Source organism: Vitis vinifera, chromosome 7 (genome assembly GCF_030704535.1).
Source record: "Vitis vinifera cultivar Pinot Noir 40024 chromosome 7, ASM3070453v1".
Taxonomy (NCBI): domain Eukaryota; kingdom Viridiplantae; phylum Streptophyta; class Magnoliopsida; order Vitales; family Vitaceae; genus Vitis; species Vitis vinifera.
This window is the reverse complement of record NC_081811.1, coordinates 767,560-786,995: the sequence shown is the minus strand read 5'-3', so window position 1 is coordinate 786,995 and position 19,436 is coordinate 767,560. Positions and strand designations below refer to the sequence as shown.

At 36.3% G+C, this 19,436-nt stretch overlaps 2 protein-coding genes across 5 annotated transcripts; both read left to right on the top strand.

The window, feature by feature from the left end:
• The first annotated feature begins 196 nt into the window (after positions 1–196).
• LOC100244173 (ammonium transporter 2 member 4) lies at positions 197–2,857 on the top strand. The gene is made up of 3 exons (XM_002274839.4): positions 197–801; positions 884–1,169; positions 2,170–2,857. The coding sequence occupies exons 1-3, from the start codon at positions 214–216 to the stop codon at positions 2,712–2,714; spliced, it is 1,419 nt and encodes a 472-aa protein (XP_002274875.1). The 5' UTR covers positions 197–213; the 3' UTR covers positions 2,715–2,857.
• An 8,458-nt stretch (positions 2,858–11,315) lies between these two features.
• Positions 11,316–14,755, top strand: LOC100266517 (protein LONGIFOLIA 2). 4 transcript variants are annotated; one of them, XM_010647837.3, is made up of 4 exons: positions 11,316–11,581; positions 11,702–13,192; positions 13,279–13,453; positions 13,967–14,755. In XM_010647837.3, exons 1-4 carry the CDS (start codon positions 11,432–11,434, stop codon positions 14,548–14,550), a joined length of 2,400 nt encoding a protein of 799 aa, XP_010646139.1. In that variant the 5' UTR covers positions 11,316–11,431; the 3' UTR covers positions 14,551–14,755. The 4 variants fall into 4 exon arrangements, with proteins under 4 accessions (XP_010646139.1, XP_059593774.1, XP_002274907.2 ...); XM_059737791.1 differs by having other exon boundaries at positions 11,317–11,581; positions 13,970–14,755; XM_002274871.5 differs by having other exon boundaries at positions 11,317–11,581; positions 13,273–13,453; positions 13,970–14,755.
• Positions 14,756–19,436: the final 4,681 nt, after the last annotated feature.

The window sequence follows — 19,436 nt, the reverse complement described above, 5'->3', positions numbered from 1 at the left end:
TATACCCTTTCAAGAAAAATATGAATTGCTTTTAAGAGTGATATATTCAAGGGCAGTTGAGTAACATTGCGTCCAGCTGGCTTGTTTGGAGCATATACAGCTGCATAAAACGACGTCGTCCAGGGGTTTACCAGCAGGATCCAAACGCCTCCATATATACCAAGCTTCATCTTCTATTCATGTCTAGCCTCGATTGCGCCACCCGCCACCAAAATGAAGCTGCCGTTGAACCTGATCCCCGACGAAGCGAGCCCCGAATGGATGAACAAGGGAGACAACGCGTGGCAGCTGACGGCGGCGACGCTGGTGGGGCTTCAGAGCATGCCAGGACTGGTGATCCTCTACGGCAGCATCGTGAAGAAAAAATGGGCGGTGAACTCTGCCTTCATGGCGTTTTATGCCTTCGCGATGGTGCTGGTTTGCTGGGTGGGGTGGGGCTACCGAATGTCGTTCGGAGAAAAGCTCGCTCCTTTCATCGGAAAGCCGAACGTGGCCCTGGACCAAGGCTATCTCCTGAAGCCAGCTTTTCTCGGGTACTTTCCCAATGCAACTATGATCTACTTCCAGTTTGTGTTCGCGGCCATCACACTGATTCTAATAGCGGGTGCATTGCTTGGGAGGATGAACTTCCGGGCGTGGATGTTGTTCGTGCCGCTATGGCTTACTTTCTCCTACACTGTGGGCGCCTTCAGTCTATGGTGCCCCGACGGATGGCTGGCGAAGCTCGGAACAATCGACTACTCAGGCGGCTATGTAATCCACCTCTCTTCTGGTGTCGCCGGCTTCACTGCTGCCTACTGGGTAATACTGTAGATATCGATTTTGATATATCAAGTGTTTGGCTGGTTACGTAATGGTTGATTATTTTTACTTTTGAGTGTAGGTGGGACCGAGAGCGAGCAAGGATAGGGAGAGGTTTCCGCCAAACAACATACTGCTGATGTTGGCTGGGGCTGGTTTGCTGTGGATGGGGTGGACTGGGTTCAACGGCGGTGATCCTTATGCTGTGAGCACGGATGCGTCTCTTGCCGTTCTTAACACCCATGTGTGCGCAGCTACTAGCCTCCTCACCTGGCTCATGCTTGACATTATTTTCTTTGGAAAGCCCTCTGTGATTGGGGCCACCCAGGGCATGATCACTGGCCTGGTTTGTATCACTCCTGCTGCAGGTAAGATCATATGTAAGATTATATGCAACACAGCTCCACATCATGTCATGTAGATATTATCCGGGTCTTTTTTTAAACGGCCTTCCAACTTTAGAACGCGTTTGAATGGTTAATAGAGGTTAAGAGAAGTTCTTAAATATACAACATTAGGAACTTTTTTCATATTTAATATGGAATATCATAGTGACCCTGGGATAAACACAATGTCCTCATTAGATTTGGGTTAAGTTCTTTCAATCCAAACTTAATTTGGGCTAGACTAAAGCCAACATTTGACAACCTAAGTTTATAAATTTATATTATCTTATATAATAATATTTATTTTCTTTTTATTTTTTTTTAAGAAAAATATCAAATTATATTATATTATCTATTTTTTATTTAAAAAAAGATAAATTTATTTTTATTTGTTTTGTTACTATTTTGAAATTTTATCTCACTTACCATTTAAATTCTCATGTAAGTATATAGCAAAAAGTTTTTTAAAAAACATTATAGATGAATTTTGAATTATCCAACCTAATGAATATGATCAACCCAACCAGCGTAAACTCAACTAAAACTTAGAAAAATAAAATTGGAGGTCAAATTGATTAAGGACAAATTAGTTGAGCTTAGATTGATTGTTTGATTTTGAGTTAACTATCAACCTAATCAACATGCCCAAGTTGTAACCCTACCCTTGTTATGTCCCATGAGATTATAGGATCAAATAAATACATTTCTTACGGGATACAAATAGACTCCCATACCCAACTTAGGATCAGCTTTATTACCATTTTATAATGATCCACTCTTAATTATATAGATATTATTTGTTGCGAATTTAATTCACAGTTTTAAAATACGTTTGTATGTTTAAGAGGAGTTTTTACCCATGTGTACAAGATTTTTTTTTTTTCGTCTATGCATTCTGGAATATCCTGATTAGGATGGGTATTCTAACTTGAACATTTCTGAATTTGTATGTGTTCCTTTAATTGAATATTGTTCAATATAGGAGTGGTGCAAGGATGGGCAGCAATAATAATGGGAGTATTGTCCGGAAGCATACCATGGTACACCATGATGGTTGTGCACAAGAACATTTGGCTGTTGAAGCAAGTGGACGACACCATGGCTGTGTTCCACACCCATGCGGTTGCAGGTAGCTTAGGCGGCATTCTCACTGGCTTTTTCGCTGAGCCCAATCTCTGCCGGATCTTCTACTTGGTACCTGATTATGAGCATTACATAGGACTTGCTTATGGCTTTCAAACTGGGCGCACCACTGCTGGGTTCAGGCAAATGGGTGTTCAAATTGCAGGAATAGTGTTTGTGATCACCCTTAACGTTATCATGACCAGCCTGATTTGTTTGTTTATTAGACTCATAGTTCCACTGCGGCTAGCTGACGATGAACTTCAAACTGGGGACGATGCTGTTCATGGGGAGGAGGCTTATGCGCTGTGGGGAGATGGGGAGAAGTTTGAGTCCAAGCATAATTCAGCTTTTGGAATGGAGGAGTTCCCATCGGTCGTGCCCAGAACTGGGGGTCAAGTTTAAATGCCTTGATGCTTGCCTGTTGCTGTGTTTGTTTGGTTGTATGGAAAATGTAGGAATGAGAGGGAAACAATGGTGTTTGAAAGTATTTGTTTGATTTGTACTAGTTTTTGGGGCTTAAAGGGGACTTTTTTTCTCATGGGAATTCAAAGGATAATGGCTTTTGTCTACTTTTGCAATAGTAATCTAATCTCATGACACTTCCAAAAAGCATTAATGGGATCCTAATTCTCAGTTGATTGCATGTAGATAGGTTCCATCCCCATTAGAGCTGAGGTTTTAATATGGCCTCTAATTTAAGAAACAAGATCATCTTCTTTTCAATCTATTCAGGAAAAGTACGTACAGAAGGGATGGAGTCATCTTTCCCTTCTTCAATATTCCACTGCCTTCAACTGCTATTTTCCTTACAAATTTTAATCGATCTGCAATATAAACAAATCCAGAGGTATAGTTCTAAGGATAGTGCTGGGTGCATCATAACTGTTAAGCTTCTAATTTTGCATCTTCTAGATATCACCAACGTTCTCCTCTTCTGCATCTTACCCTTGTCCTAGCAGTGGCTTCTATGGTGGGTTTTGAGCTCCGTCCAATCCAATCTTGGCTCTTAAATCATCTGTGGGATCAGATTTCACTGCATGATTTATCTGGGCTGATATCATTTTTCTTAGAGATCCTTGGGCCTCATGCTCATGGCCTCTGCCCATCCATCAGTTTTAAAGGCCTAAGAATGGAAAATTTTTGGGTTCAGGTTTTGGGCCATGGACATATATTGGGCTTGTCCAAGTCCTAAACCCAATACAGTAGAAACTGTCTCTATACAGAAAAGATAGATTGCACAACCCACTAAAAATCTAGCCCATTAGCCCAACCCAATCTTTCATTCAAAAACCTAAGTAAATGATTAAAAAAACCTAAGAACTAATGCCAATTTAGACTATAATAAACATAAAGTACTTAACCCGAAAAAAAATGGACTTGCCGGCCACTATATCATCCACAAACCCGATACATCGTTCAACGTATTTCACTGAAACAAAAGAAAAAATAAAATCTAAACCTTGACATTTGCTTAAAAATTAATTTACTATAAGTTGCTTAACGTTTATTATATCTCACAAATGAAGGTCCCACCGTTGCAACACCAATGACTTAAATTTAGGTTTAATAGTACATCCCGTAGGGGACGCGCATACTTGTTCAATTACGTATATTCTTTAATTAAAAAAGGACGTTATGATTGCGTCATGGTTATATAATTATATATACATAAAAATAGAAAGTGTGCATTGGTATATGAAACTATGGTTAGTATATAGTATAATTTCATGGGAAAATTAAATATTATGATTGTATTAACCTTGAAAACTTGATATTTATTCTTTGTTTGGTTCAATGGAGGGGGGCAGTCAAGAGAGAGCAGCTAGGGCACATGTGAAGTGGGCATGAGAAAGAAAGGCCATTACTTTTTGCAGCTGTGTGGCTACACTTCCCAAGCAAAGTGGCCACTGGCCACCTTCACATTCATTTTCTAAAACCCTGAAAAACCCTAAAAGACCGTTGGGCATCTCTTTTACTATCACTTTCACTTTGTCCTGCTCTTTGGCCCCATTAAAATAACCCTTCCTTCCTGCTTAAACCCTGCCCTTGTCATAGAGAAATGAACCACAGAAATGGAGTTCATAGCTAGGGTTTTTGGGGTGTGATCTATTTGGAGTGCTTTTCTTTGGTTTAAAGCAAAGTTTTGTAGCATAAGAGCATAACTGCAGCTTTGTTGCTAAGAAAATAAATGGCATGTGAGCATGTGTTGATGGTTTTTTTCTCCTTTCCTCTCTTTAGGAATCGATGCCTTCCATTCTGATCATTATGCTGTTTGGTGGGGAAGAAAATTTGACCACCCAGCCTTAAATTTGGCTTAACTTACCAACCCCATTATTCTGGTTGCTGAAAACAAGTGAATAGAGGTTTAGTTTATGGAAGAACTCCAATCCTTTTTTGCCCAGTTTGTGTTTGGCTTCCCAGAAAGTGATTCTTGGCATAACAGCACAAAAACATGCAAATGAACAGTAGATATCACACCATGTGCATACCATTTTCTTTCTTTTTTTCTCCTTCTAAAATGAATATGCCATGTGCATGTTAAAATCTGCTTCTGGGTTTTAGATATTTGCAATAGATTGACTCTTGTTTGAGTCTTAATTAACAAGTATCCTTCTTATCTGAATGTGTATATATATATATATATATATGTGCTTGGGGGAGAAATGGATTAATACTGCCAACTAATGTACACACAGCTAGATCAGATCATGACATGCCTTGGTTCTTTGGAATGATTAAAGAAAAATTAACAAATGAAGCTTACAATCAGTGGCTTCATCTGAATCCAATTCAAATTTTCTTTCTCACTTGAATGAATTAATTCAATGTACTAAGTAAGAAGTTGTATTTCTTTCGGGATTAGCCACAAAATATCCTTTAAAATAGCTTTGGAGACCAATGTTTAATATGGGAGTTGATGGAGATATCAAAGCTTGGGGCTCTCAGACAATTTTTTTTCTTTTATGCTATGTTTGGTTCGGAAAATTTAAAGAAAATAAAATATAAGAAAATGTAAAAGAAGAAAAAAAGAAAAATAAATTTAAAGTTAATAAATTATTTATTTTAATATTTTTTTTCTTTTTCTTAATACTTTTCAAGAAGCAAACATAATCTTACTCTTTAAGCCGAGTATTTTGCAAGTGGGTGTTGTCACTGAGAATTTGGAGGGGTGTGGGAAAATACTGAAGCATATGGTAAGATGAACATGTCCAAATGAAGAATAAAATATGTATAGGTACATCTGGATAATGGATAGTTGGACCTAGTAGAAATCTTCAAAGTGGTCCAACTGCTAAACCCTAGAGAGAGAGAGAGGGAAGGAGGGAGGAATCAGAATCCCATCTCTTCATGATTGATTCAGCATTCTCATATCCATTTAGCCCAATCACTGCATTTTCCAAATATAATATATGCTTAGGCATTCGTCAAGCATATGGGGGGCAGCAATATATACACATGAAAAATTGAAAATAATAAGGGCACATTTCCCTCCAAAACTTTGAATATTCTCCTTCCATATGCCTATGTATCTATAACCCAATCTGTCAATTCTAGGGTACCCTATAAACAAATATTACCCCACATCTCATTGGACAACACTCAAAGGTGGGGGGGGGGGTGCCTTGAATATTACACTGCAGTGCCCTCCTAATCACTGCCTAACTTTTTCCTACATAGAGATTCAAGGGAATGTGAAATCCAGTTAGAGACATTAGAATATTAGGGAATGTGGGCAGCAGCAGAAGATGGTGGTGGGTGGGTGATAGAACATGGGAGTTTCAGATTGGAAACTGTGCTTTCTCACCACATTCAAATAACCAGGACATGGGGACTTGAAAAGGGTGGGGACCCTCCAAAAAAATTTTCACTAAAAAAAATATATGTATTATTTATTTATTTTACAGTTAGTGGTCAGATCAATGGTTGAGATTATATTTATGAAAAGTGGAGCTCAGAGGAGGGGCATCTGCAGATGAGCAGATCTGAAGTGCATGTGGGTTAATGAAAAAAGCAGAGATAAAAGGTAGAAAAAGGGTCTGCATGCTTTTTCTATAATAATTTGGCCAAGGACAACACATATGAAAAGGATGGTAGGTTTACAACATTTTAATAATTTTGTAAAAAAATAAAAAAAAAATCCCATAGGGGGAGAAGCATATGCATGCATGCATACTATTAGGAGATTTTGAAAAAAATAATAATAATGATAATTTTTAAAAATATTTATTAAAATATGATATTTTTAGAATTATTTATTAATTTACTACACACTCAAAAAAATTCAATTGAAAATTGTCTTTAAAAGATAACTTTTATATTTGAAAATTGTTTTAAAAGTGTCATATTTGAATAAATATTTTTTTTAAAAATTACCATATTTTTTTTCAAAATCCTGACTGCTGGATGCACATGGTGCAACTGAGAGGGAGGGGGGGGCTATGGTGGCTTTTGTCTTAAAGACATGACACATGGGGTGACAGCTTCACTTCCAATTCTGATGATTAATGGGGGGGAGCCCAACTATCATACATGTACACCCCAGCCATACCAGTATCTGTCATGGGACTGTAAAGGAAAAAGGGGTCTGTTTGGTTGGCAGGAAACTTAGGTTTTCTTTTCTCCCTCTTGTGGAAGACAAAGTACTTGCTGCAATTAAATTCCTCCCTTCTGGCATTGTGGTTTGAGGTTTTGGCTGTTGTCAATGATCTGTAGTATGTGCTTTTCCATTTCAAGTATGAACATGCTTTATCTTCTTCAAACTACTACACCAAAGAGATCTTGTTCCTGAAAACTAATTGACATTTTTTAATAATAAAAAAATCATGTTTTCAAAATACAATTTCAAATTAATGCAAAGAAAATAAAAAATTATTTATTTTATTTTTTTATATAAATAAAACATATCAAAATTAACGAAGACTACTAAAATTTAAAGCAAAAAAAATAAAAAACAAAAATTTAAGAATGGTTAAGATCAAATTATTCCATTAAGAGTTTGTTGAAACCATAAGCGAAGAAGCTCATAGAACTACTCAATCAAGCTCTTACTTAGAACAGTAACCCTACTATCATTGGAAGAATAAATCCCAATTAATAAGAGACAAAATCAACAAAATCCACAAAAGTTTACCAAAAGATTTGATTCGAGTGGACCTCATAATTTGCACATAAAACAAAAACAAAACAAAAAAACAAATTTTTTTTTTCAAAAAATTCAAGTGGAAAGTTGTGTTTTGGTATATTAAAGAAAAGAAAAACAAAAACAAAATCAAAAAACAAAAAAGAAAAAAAAAAGAAGAAGATCTTTTTAAGAATAATTAAAAAATTTTAAATTAAATATCAAGATGTTAAGTTAAAAGTTGTACCTGTATTATTAAAATGTAGTCATAGAGTATTATTCTTAACATAAAGATGAATGAAATCCTAATTATTTTGAGTTAAATGTAATAATTTCAAAGCTTGCAAATTAGATGTTTTTGTTTTATTTTTTTATACAAAAATCACATTTTTCCCAATAACTTAAAAGACTCGGTATGTACGAAGGTTTTTTGAACTCAATTAATATTATTGTTTGAATAATTTTATTAATGTTTATGAATTAAGAAAAAGTAATATGAAAGTGTTACTCTCGACGAAAGTTTTATTTTGATTTATACAAAAAGCCATAATATTGAAGTATTTTGAAACTTATAATATTAATTTTAACTTCAACTTCTAGTTAAAGTTGAAAAAAAAAAAGCTAATCAAAACACGATATTAATAATAGTTTGATTAAAATCATGAACCCAAGTATAATACGGGGTAAATAATCAAGTTAATAAAAAATGACTATTAAATAAGTTAATTTGGATCAAATTTATACTCTACGAATCAATCAAAATATAATGTCTGGATGATGTAATAATACAAATTTTACTTAATTCAAATATATGAAAAATATAATAAATCCAAATTATACTCGGAAATCATATCAAACATGAGGCGATGGAGCATCCACAAGGGGTGGTGGGGCAACTAGGATAGGGAAGGTGCCCACCAGTGCAGTAGGACAAATGGGTGTTCCAAAAAGTGCTAGAACGGGCGGCCCTGGTGGAAGGCCGGAAATGAATTTCCTAGGGGGAATGGGTGTCCTGGAATTTGGGAATTTTGTGGCCCTAGTGCCCTGCCAGGGCACCACCTTCACAATATCCACTACATTTATTTTTATAATTCTACGTCTGTTCTGTGAAAGACAAAAATTAAAGAGTGAAATGCTATGAGCCATTTGGACATAAATGTAACCATCTAACCCACTGTAATATATATAATCAAAAGTAGTTCAACAGAGCTTTAAAAAAGTGTCCTAACCTTCTTGGTGCTTTCTTGGAAGCTGTAGTCCTTAGAGCACTCTTGGAAGTGATATATATATATATATATATATATATATATATATACATTTTTAATTTAAAAAGTTTTTTTAAGAAAAATAGGGTGTTATCATTTATAATTCTAAAAAATCAATTATAAATGACCTGTTAAATATTTCTCCAAAAAAAATTATAAATAATTATTTAGATTTTTTTAAAAACAATCTAATTTTTTTTTTATATATGACTCTCCTAAAATTATTTTAAGAGAAAACGATTTCGGTACTTCAAATAAAAATACTTTCAAACATATTCAAAATGTTTTCTCTGTTTCAAAAACACTGATAGTGACTTCATTAAAATCAAGTATTCTAACAATAATAAAAAAGAATATGTTTGAATATAAAAAAAATATTTTAAATTCCTGATTTCTATTTTTATAAAAACCATCTCTAAAAATTATGAAATACTCTTAATTCTCCCAAAATTATTCTCCAACAAACTCTATACAAATACTAATTGATTTTTTTTTTATAAAGGGATTTATACTAAAAATGTTATTTAAAAATATTTTTACTAAAATCACTCTAAAATTACAAGTTCCAAGGAGTTTAATTATTTTTTAACTATATCATTATAGTATAAAACACGATTTCTGAAAAATACTAAATAAAAATAATATTAAAAAATTATTTTCTCATATGTAATTTGTCAAAAAAATAAAAAATAAAGTAAAATATAATTTAAATTAATTTAAAACTTATACACTTTTAAATAAGGAAAAAATATAAATAATTGAAATAAAATAATTTTTTTTTTCACTTTTCTTTTCTTTTCTATTTCCTTTCTCTTATCTTTTCCCTCAACTTTTTAGGAAATAAATATACCCTTGATAAAAGGACTTAATATTTTATAAATTAAAACACTTAACATTTAATTTAATTTATTAATTTAAAACTTATTACTCTAATTTATTCTTTAAATATTAATATTATTATGAAATGTAATTTAATTTTTTAAAATAATTGAAATTGACATTTTTATTCTTATTAATATAAAGTACCAAATTTATAGAATAAAAATTTTAAATTTTAGTTAACAAAAATATTTTACATGAAAAATACTTATTACTTCATAATAATTATCACTTTATGTAATACTATTAATTTTTTTTAGTATATTTAAATTAAATTACTAACCTAATTTGTGAAACCTTCCAAATATTATTTTAGATAATATTATTATTTTATAAATTTAAAAATTTTTAATCTGCATTTTATATGGTTAAGCTGGTCACTTGGACGCCAATGATTTTCTGCATGGGCTTTCTCGATATGGACACGTGGTGCCCGCCACACTTGATATTCCAACCCCATCCTGATGCCACGTGGCTATTTTTGTGTGTGGTTTTTTTCTTTTTCTTTTTGGCCCTTTCCTTTCCTTTTCCCAAAACGGACTTCCTCGTATGCTCCGTCAGGACTCCAGTGCAGGAGTCCGTCTCAGTGATTTTCCGGAAATGCCCTCCAAGAATTACCCTTTTTACGACGCTTTTTCTCTCGCATCATCACCACTCGTGACTCCTGTTGCTTTGACCGCTTTTAATTCCATCATGTGAATGGTGCACATGGGTCCCCACCTCGGTATGCCCCATCAACGGCTCTGATCTTCTCAACGTCCCCAGTTCTGGTTTATCCATTTCCAATCCATTTCTCACCACATAGCCAAGATGGAGGGTCACCTTAGAATAATAATCATAATAATAATAATATATTGAAAATTTGTATGTGAAAATTTTGATAATTGATTAAAAAATTAGTGGATATTTAAACAAAATTTATGATGGAAATTACTCTAAAAAAAAATCTTAAAAGCTAAAGACTTATTTTTGGAAATAATTTTTAAAATTATTATTTCATTTGAAAATTCAATTATAAAAAATAGCTTTTTGACTTATTTTCTACACCTTTGTCTAAATAAAAATTTTTGAAATATATTTTATTTTTTTTAATTATTACTTAGAATATTCTATAAAAAAATTTAAAAACCTTAAATTTATTCTTAAAAAACAAATAAATTATAAGAAATTGTTTTTTTTTTTAAAGTTTATTAAAAGGTTTTCTGATTTTAAATATAGAAACTTTTGTCCGCAGCCGTTACAAAGCAACCCTAAATTAATTTGTAAAATTTAATATTAAAATAATTTAGTAATGAATTAATCAACCAATCAGGACCCTGCGAAAAGGGTGTTGATTTTGTTGCTTACGTGGCGAAAAGAGGGCAAATGGACAAAAACGGAGAGAGAACAAATGTATCGGATCTGAGACCCCCAAGTTCGGTTATGACTGAAATGACAGAAGAGCCCTGTGGGAAGAGCGTAGAACGAGGGGCAGAATGGTAAAAAGGGAGAAGAAAATGGTGGACGTTCAAACTTTCGAAACTCAAGGGGGTGGGAGTCTGACACGTAGAGCATTACCCACGGAGCCTCACCTGCAGGTGCAGGTCTGTCTGTGCACTCTGTGCCTCTTCTGCAATTCCAGTCCTCTAATTTTCTCATATTCACAACTCTAACTCGGGCCCAAACACTATTATGGTAAACTGGGGAGGCAGTTTTGTTATTTTAGGAAAATTTTGAGGCTCACCCTTTAAAAGACTGGAATAGCGGGAGAAGATGACGGAGGAAGAGTGATTCTAGAGAGAGAAATGTAGAGATGGAGATTTAAGAGAAGGAGAGAGAGAGAGAAGTCACCGGAACTGAGAAATTTGGCCGGAAAGATGACGACAGGAATAATACATGACCAGAATCTGGAGAAGCAGATAGAGAAGCAGATGGGGTGTATGGCTGGTTTCCTTCAGATTTTTGATCGGAATCAGATTCTCAATGGGAAAAGACTGTACGCGACGAAACGCCTGCCTCCATCTCCGGTGAGTTGTCGGTTTCCGTCCCTTAGTCTCCACCTTTTTTTTCTTTTTATTTATTTATTTATTTTGTTTTGTTGGGGGTTTGGTGCATTTTGACTGATTCTGTTTTGCTGGGACTGTCAGGCGGTGGATGCATCGGAGTCGGGGTCATCTGAGGGATCTCCGGTGGTTGTGAGGGAATTGGAGAAACAAGAGCATCCCGGATCGGTGCCGTCACCAGACCGGTTGAAGCCACCTGTTGCACCGGAGGAACGGTCTCCAGGGCCGGAGATTGTGACTCCGTCGAATGGAGAGGCGAAATTGCCGCTTCCTCTACCGATATTCGAATTCAAGGAGGGGACGAGGTCGTCGTGGAAGTTCAAAGAAGCTCCGAGGCTTTCTCTGGACAGCAGAGCCACTGTTGACGCCAAGGGAAGCCTTTACCCGAGGGAGATCCGCACAAATGCAGCGATTTTGTCGGCGAACAGGTTCGAGAACTCTGCGGAGGCTGCCGCCGACGATGGAGATAAGCAGCGTCGATCTCCGAGCGTCATCGCTCGGCTCATGGGGCTCGAGCAGTTGCCGCATTCATGCCCTGAGCCTGTGAAGAAAGCTGAGCTACGGAGATCTGCTTCGGAGTCTAGAGTCTCCAAGGATCTCCTTCAGTGCCGGTTCGTTGACGGAAACAATTTTCAGCTGAAGCAATCCCAACAATCGAATTTGGGAAGCAGCATTTCAAGCAATGTGATCAGAGACAATGCCAGCATTGGACACAGAGCATCCAATGGTAGAGCTCTGGATCCATATCCAATGGAGTACCCTGTACGAAATGTAAAAGCCGAACCGCCGAGAGCGCTGCAGAGAGGCTTGGGTTCGTCACAGTGGAAATCGCCTCAACAGAGGAAGAGTTTCTTCGACTCGGAAGATTTCTTCCCTGAGCCAAAGCAGACTGTATCCATCTACGGAGAGATCGAGAGGAGGTTGAAGATGAGAGGAATCGATGAACCCGCCAAGGATCTAGAAACACTGAAGCAAATCCTCGAGGCACTGCAGCTCAAAGGTCTTCTTCATACTAAGAAGCCCACAAACCAATTCAACCACAGAAACTTAGTCTACGACCTGTCGTTCCCACACGACGAATCTCCCATCGTTGTCATGAAGCCGGGGAGATCACCGGCGTCCACTCACCGCCCACTAAGAACCGGAAAAGAATCCCCACCTCCAACTTCCAGAACAAAACCAGTGGTCCGCCGGAATGCGAATCTCTCCGGCGAAACCATGCCCTCTGTGAGTCCAAGAAACGTGCGAAACCAAGCCAGAGCTCAGAATTCGGGTTCCCCAACTCGCTCTGAGAGCAGCGTCAAGAGCTCGAGTTCACTCACCACGAGAAAAGCTCTCCACGTCGAAGTACAGAGAAAACCAATCGATTCGACTCCCCAGCTGAGACGAGTCTCTCCGGTTCACTCTCCTAAACTCAGCCCTAGGAGAACCGGACCCGACCACACAATTTGCCGATCACCGAGAAACAAGAAACCGACTGCAGAGATTTGTTCTCCGGTCCCAGTTCCGGTTGAGGATGAATCATCCTCCATTTCCGAGGGCAGCATCAGCACTTCTTCGCACAGCGATACAGAGGTAAAATGAACGGAGATTAATCTTATAAGTAACCCTTAGTTTGCGATTAATCATTGGATTAATTAAACAAGATGATGCAGTTGCAGAGATCAAAGCTCGAAGGAAGAAACCTCCTAGAGAGATGTGACAAGCTGCTTCACAGCATAGCTGAGATCACAGCTTCCGAGTTGCACCCGAGTCCAGTCTCTGTTCTCGATTCGTCGTTTTACAAGGACGAGTCGTCACCCTCGCCTGTCATGAAACGGAGCATTGATTTCAGAGGTAGGACACTGCCATATCTGCCTCCATTTTTCAGATTCATCTTCTCATCAATCATCATCACACACCTAGAGTTCGCTAGCCCACGCTAGTGATCCCAGCAGAGTCTCGCACCTAATCCCAAACCCTCCACCAGCATCTGGGTCATCTTGCCTCATGTTAGCAGGCTGCAAGAGATGATGATCGTCGGATGAATGATGGGTGATGAGTGATGGGAGATGGGTGACGGCGTCTGTTGGTCAAAGTGGGGTCATTGATGAACTGTACCTGTAATCGATGACAGTATTAAATAGCATGATAAGTGACTGAAACCACTCCTCTGTAGTAGTAGTAGTGGTGGAAGAACGGTACCTGAATTGAGAAGAGATGTTTTCTGTACTCTCTCTTCCTCTTTCCTGTAGGGGAATATACTTGCTGTTACCCACTGACATTTCCCCATTTTCACAATTCTCTTACTTGGCTTTTAGGATTAGGGTCTAATTTGGGTTTTAATCCTTTCGGTTTAATTTTGATCAGCAGAATTGGAAGACGAAGTTGGGAGCCCAGAAGCCTCAGCTGTTGAATTGAAATTTGAGGAGAAACCAGAGGACTGTGATTTCATCTATGTATCTGAGATCCTACAGGCCTCAAACTACCACCCTGAGGACTCTGATGTGTTTTTGTTGCTGGAGGAGCAACAATCCCTCAAGGGCAAGGACACCTCCAAAGTCTCCAGGCTGCAAAGGAGGCTCATCTTCGATACCATCACTGAAATCATCAACCAGAAGAGTAAATTGCCCCCATGGAAGGCCATCTCGATTTCGAATTCTGGGAAGTCTTCATTGCAGCAAATTTGGGCTGAATTTATCAGAATTCGAGAGAGGGAAGCGTCTGAAGACTTGTTTGACATCATATGTGGTGTGCTGAGGAAAGATCTGGCTGGTGATGCCATCACTGGGTGGGGAGACTGCCACGTGGAAATGTCAGAGGCAGTCCTGTACATCGAAAGGCTGATATTCAGGGACCTGGTAGGCGAAACAATCAGAGACCTAGCTGCATTTTCCGGGAAAGTTCGTGCCCAAGCAGCAGCAGCAGCATCTCGCAGGAAGTTGGTATTCTGAACTTAACAAATTGAGGGAAAAACCAAGAAGCTCTTCCCCTTTGTTTATTTTATATTTTCTTTTTTCTTGCTTTCTTTGTGTCCCATTTTCCCCCTTCTCTTCCCCACCCCCCCTTTTTTCCCTGTTCCCAAAAGAGAAATTATTGTGTAAAATCCATGGTGGTTCACCTGAAATCCAGGCAAATGAAAGCAATGGCTTTTGCAAATGTGTGTGGGTGTGAGGGTTTAAGAATTTAATAATTGAGAAAAGATGATTTGACTCTTCAAAAAAAGCCATGTCTTTAGCATTAAAGCAGAGTGGAAACTAATTAATTGACGTGTTGGGGTTTTGTCTCTATGCTTTGGGGTAATAATTCCATGGCCGTTGCTCTGAACATAATGGTCAGAGCCCCTCTTTGGCATGCTGGGTTGCTGCAGTGCAGGCAGACCCATCATCATCATATCATCCAATTTCCTCTTCTCACTCTTTTTTGTTTCTCTTCATCGGTGGCCAGTGGCCACATCTCTTAGATGTTTTTTCTTATGTGTGCCCATAGAAGGGCTATCTTGATCTAAGCCACAAAGCTATAGATTTTTAGATTTTTCCCAGCAAGATTTTTAGTGTTAGGGTTTGTTGAGAATGTATCATCAATTTTGGAGAATAGATTTTAACATCAGTTTTTAGTTATTTTCAAGCTTGGATATGAAAAACGATTTTTATATTTTTATTTTGTAGAAGTATCATATCTTTGTATATAATTTAAATTTTTTGAAAATATTCTCCACATTTTTAATGGTTTCTTATAATATTTTATATAAAAAAAATACTAAAAAACACTATCAACTTGTTTTTTAATATAATTTATTCTTAAAAAAATCTCAAAAAAAAAATGAAAAAAAAAATTACCATACATATTAGGGGTATGAAATGTTGTGATTGGATTAATTTTTGAAGGAATAATTAGTCGAATTGATATCTCTTATTTATGTTTAAATAAAAATTAAACTGATATTTTGTGATAAAAAATCAAATCAAGTTTGTTTAAGGTTTTTAGTTTCAAATTAGATATAAATTAATTTAAGTCTTTAAAATATATTTTAAATTTTTAGTCCAAAATATTTTAATGATTCAATAATAAGAAATTATTTTAATAAAATTTTAAAAATATATAAAATAATAAATATTAAAAAAAATTCATCAAACATAAATTACAAAAGATGGTCTTAGAGTATAGGTTTGATTTCATTTTTATAGGTTATAAGATAAAAAAAAAAATGAAAATTGGATTGACAAAGTCAATTTTCGAAACTTTTTAATGGAACTAATCTTTATGATTATCAAAACTCAAACCGACTTAGCCTATGAATGGAATTTATCAGTTTTTTTGTTTGGTTGATGAGAAAAAGTAGGTGCTTGGGTGGAGCGCATGGAAAATGAATTGGGTTGCGGAAGTATACAACACTCTCTCGCCCTTGTGATTTGCTTAGTATTTGTACTCTTTTTTTCCCACTATTTTTTTTTAGGTCATTAGTGGCATTTTTTTGACCTTACTGTGGATTCGTGGAATATCTTTGACCAAAGTTTTTGGCTCCATCCCTTAAAATAAGATTTTTTTAAATTTTTTTATTTATTTCATCCTTTTCAAGTTTGGGTGTCATGCTTGAAGTACAACTTTTTCAATAATAACACTACCAAAATCAAAGCTACGGTGACAGACAACCCCATCTAACACATTTTATCTCTTTCTCCCCAGTGTAGTTTTATTCTTTTGAACTTCTCTTTATGTCGATAGATAGGTGTGAGTCTTTCTTGGAGTAACACTTAGGGCCATAAGGCTAAGCCCTAATGGACTTTGACTTCTCTTAGTTGTATCATTTGAAAACTCTTGATTACATTTACAAAACTTAAATCCCACATCTTAGTGTAAATATGACATGTGGGTTGAGGATTAATAGCACATGCTTTAGACAATATGGTAGCATCCCATATCTCCCTCAATCATGGCTATGCATGGGCCTCATTGGGTTTGGCTCTTCATTGTGATTTTTTGATCGTGGAATGGAGCATAATTGATAGAGGAACAGCCCCAAATGAGGTGGGGTTGTGAAGACTCTGAAGAGATAAGAGCAACCTCTGCACACTCCTCCCTTTAGATGTGGGCCTTGATCTCCCCTTCTCAATTATGCTTTCCATTATAGGCCTCTTGGTCCTTTGGCAATGGTTGATGAGCTGAGAGTTGTACTCTCTCATCACTCGAGAAAGAGAGAGAGAGAGATTCCATTATAGGCCTCTTGGTCCTTTGGCAATGGTTGATGAGTTGAGAGTTGTACTCTCTCACCACTTGAGAGAGACAGAGAGAGAGAGGGAGGGAGGGAGGGATGGAGAGAGAGAGAGAGAGAGGACGGGGGGCGAGAGGTGAGAGAGAGAGAAGTTCCTCCTCTCCTCATGCCAGAACTCCCATGCTCCCTTCCTAAATAGAAATCTTCGAGTTAAAGCCAAGAGTTTCTCAAACAAGGTAAGAGATGGGGACCTTGCCATTCCAAAAGGCCACAAGCTTATCAATGTAAATGAGTTAGAGAGTTGGAATGGGGGTCAGGCAATGGCACATGCCTGATGCCACTGCAAAGGACTTTTCTTTGTTCGAGTGCTACATTTTTTCTAGGGTCTATTAACTTAGTGGCCTCACCATTACAAAAAACACCTTAAATATGTCCAATCCTCGTCATGGTTGGCTGTAATCTTCGTCCACCCCCTTGTCTCCCCCATTGGGTCCTTTGCCAGATAGCTATTTGACGACGAAATTTCTCTTCATTATTGATCATGACCCGGTTGTTTGGAGCTTTAATGCATGTGCTTCATTCATCCATCCGCCACCATTGAAAGAAACCAAAGATGAGGAAATTGCTCTTTCTATCCAAAGCCCCATTTTCTATCGTACCATACAAAACAATCATATCAATAAAGTGTGACCATTGAAACATACCTAAAACCTCGATAAATCGATTACATGATTAAGAATGTTTTTTGTCACCTCAGGTTAACGTGCTAAATTAATAATTCAACAAATATATAAGATGATATACATAAAAAAATCGATATAGTTTGATATCGCTTAATTATAATAAAAGGATATTAGATACATTTGTTTAATTAATAGATTTTCCTTTGTGCTAAGGCTTTTAATTTATCGAGCTTCGATTGTAACCATATAGTAATCTATCTGTTTATATCTCTCATTTATTTATACTTAAAATTTTATTTATTTGTAACTCGGTTTTTTTTTTTTTACCTTTATTTAATTATTTAAAGTCTTAACTTGAAATCTTTCTTTACGTTCTTGTCTACCTTCATAATAATGCACTTAAACTAACATTTAATTATTACCCAACTTGGTATGCATAGATGTAAATACACTTCACTTTTGCCATCTACGAATTATACGCTTTTTGGTAGATCAAGTCAATGTATTTAATCAAACACCCTATCTACTGGCCACACAAAGCTTGGTATAAATGTCATTTTGCTTTCCTTTTTGGATGGGCAAGCATGTGAGGAAGGAGACCAAATCAAGAGGATTGGATCCAAACTAAAGGAGCTTTATATTGGTAAGTTAAAGGCAACACACACATGCTATCTAAGAAGTTATTTCATGTTTAACAAAATTTTGACTGGGTTAGATAATCTAACATGGGCTAGAAGTTTAGCTTAGCCCATTTGCTAGCCCAAATAAGTGGATGTAATGTATGGACTTTGGACTGAAACAATTCCAAAATCTGCTCAGGAAGATAAGTATCAACTTCACCAAAATATTTGTTGGGCTTGAAACCCTAAGCCCACTTTACCTCCACTCTCTAGACTATAGGCATGTGAGGGGCCCTGATTGCTAATATGAACCACCCATTTGTGGCTAGTGGAATTTGGGTTTGAGCCCATTAAGGTCCATGAAGAATGCTTTTTATATGTGATGAGAGTGGAATCTTGAGCAATCTCCTTGAACGTGGAATAGGAATAGGAAATTCATTCTATTTCCCATATATTTCTATATTTGAGATTGTTTTTTGGACATGAAAATAGAAATAAAAAATCATTATCTACTTTTATCGGAATTTTAATTTTTATGTGATATTTTGATTTATGTTCATGTCTATCCTATTTCCATATTTATTTATGTATTTGGATTTAATTTTTCCTAAATGAGAATAAAAATAATAATAATAAATCATTTTTTTTTTTGGGAAATCAAAACTCACTCTTATCGGGATTTTAATTCATCTTTTACATATGATATTTTGATTTACCTACATTCCTAATTTCCTATTTTATTTTCATTCTCATTCTTGTATGTCGAATTCCAATCAATTTTTTAATCTAAAAATAAAGTCATTTCCATAAATATAAATAAATATATGTATATATTAAAAAAAATTTCCTATCATATCATAATGAATAATTTATTATACTTTATTCAAAAGTGAAGCGGAATCTTTAGCCTTTGAAGTGATAAGAAGATGCTAATTTTTTATTTTTCATGGATGGTCCATTGAAACTACTTAAAATGAGCCAAAGATATAACAAATGCAAAGAGAAATAAAAGGAAACACTCAAAATGCAAATGGGGTTTCTCTTTGTGTGATGTAGAATAGGTTTCACTCAAGATGCAAATGGGTCTGTCTCTGTGTGATGTAGATTAGGTTTACACAAGGCATATATGCTTAAAATGGGGATTTTTCTCAGAGGACATTCATAGCTTGACATGAAGAGATGCCCCTTTTTTGGTTCATGTCCACTAATTAATGCCATTGAGATCCAAACAAGGCCTTCACAGGGCAACCCAAATTCTCTATATATCAGTCATTCCAAATTAAATATAAGAACCCACCACTTTCCCCTGTAGTGTCTCAAATTTG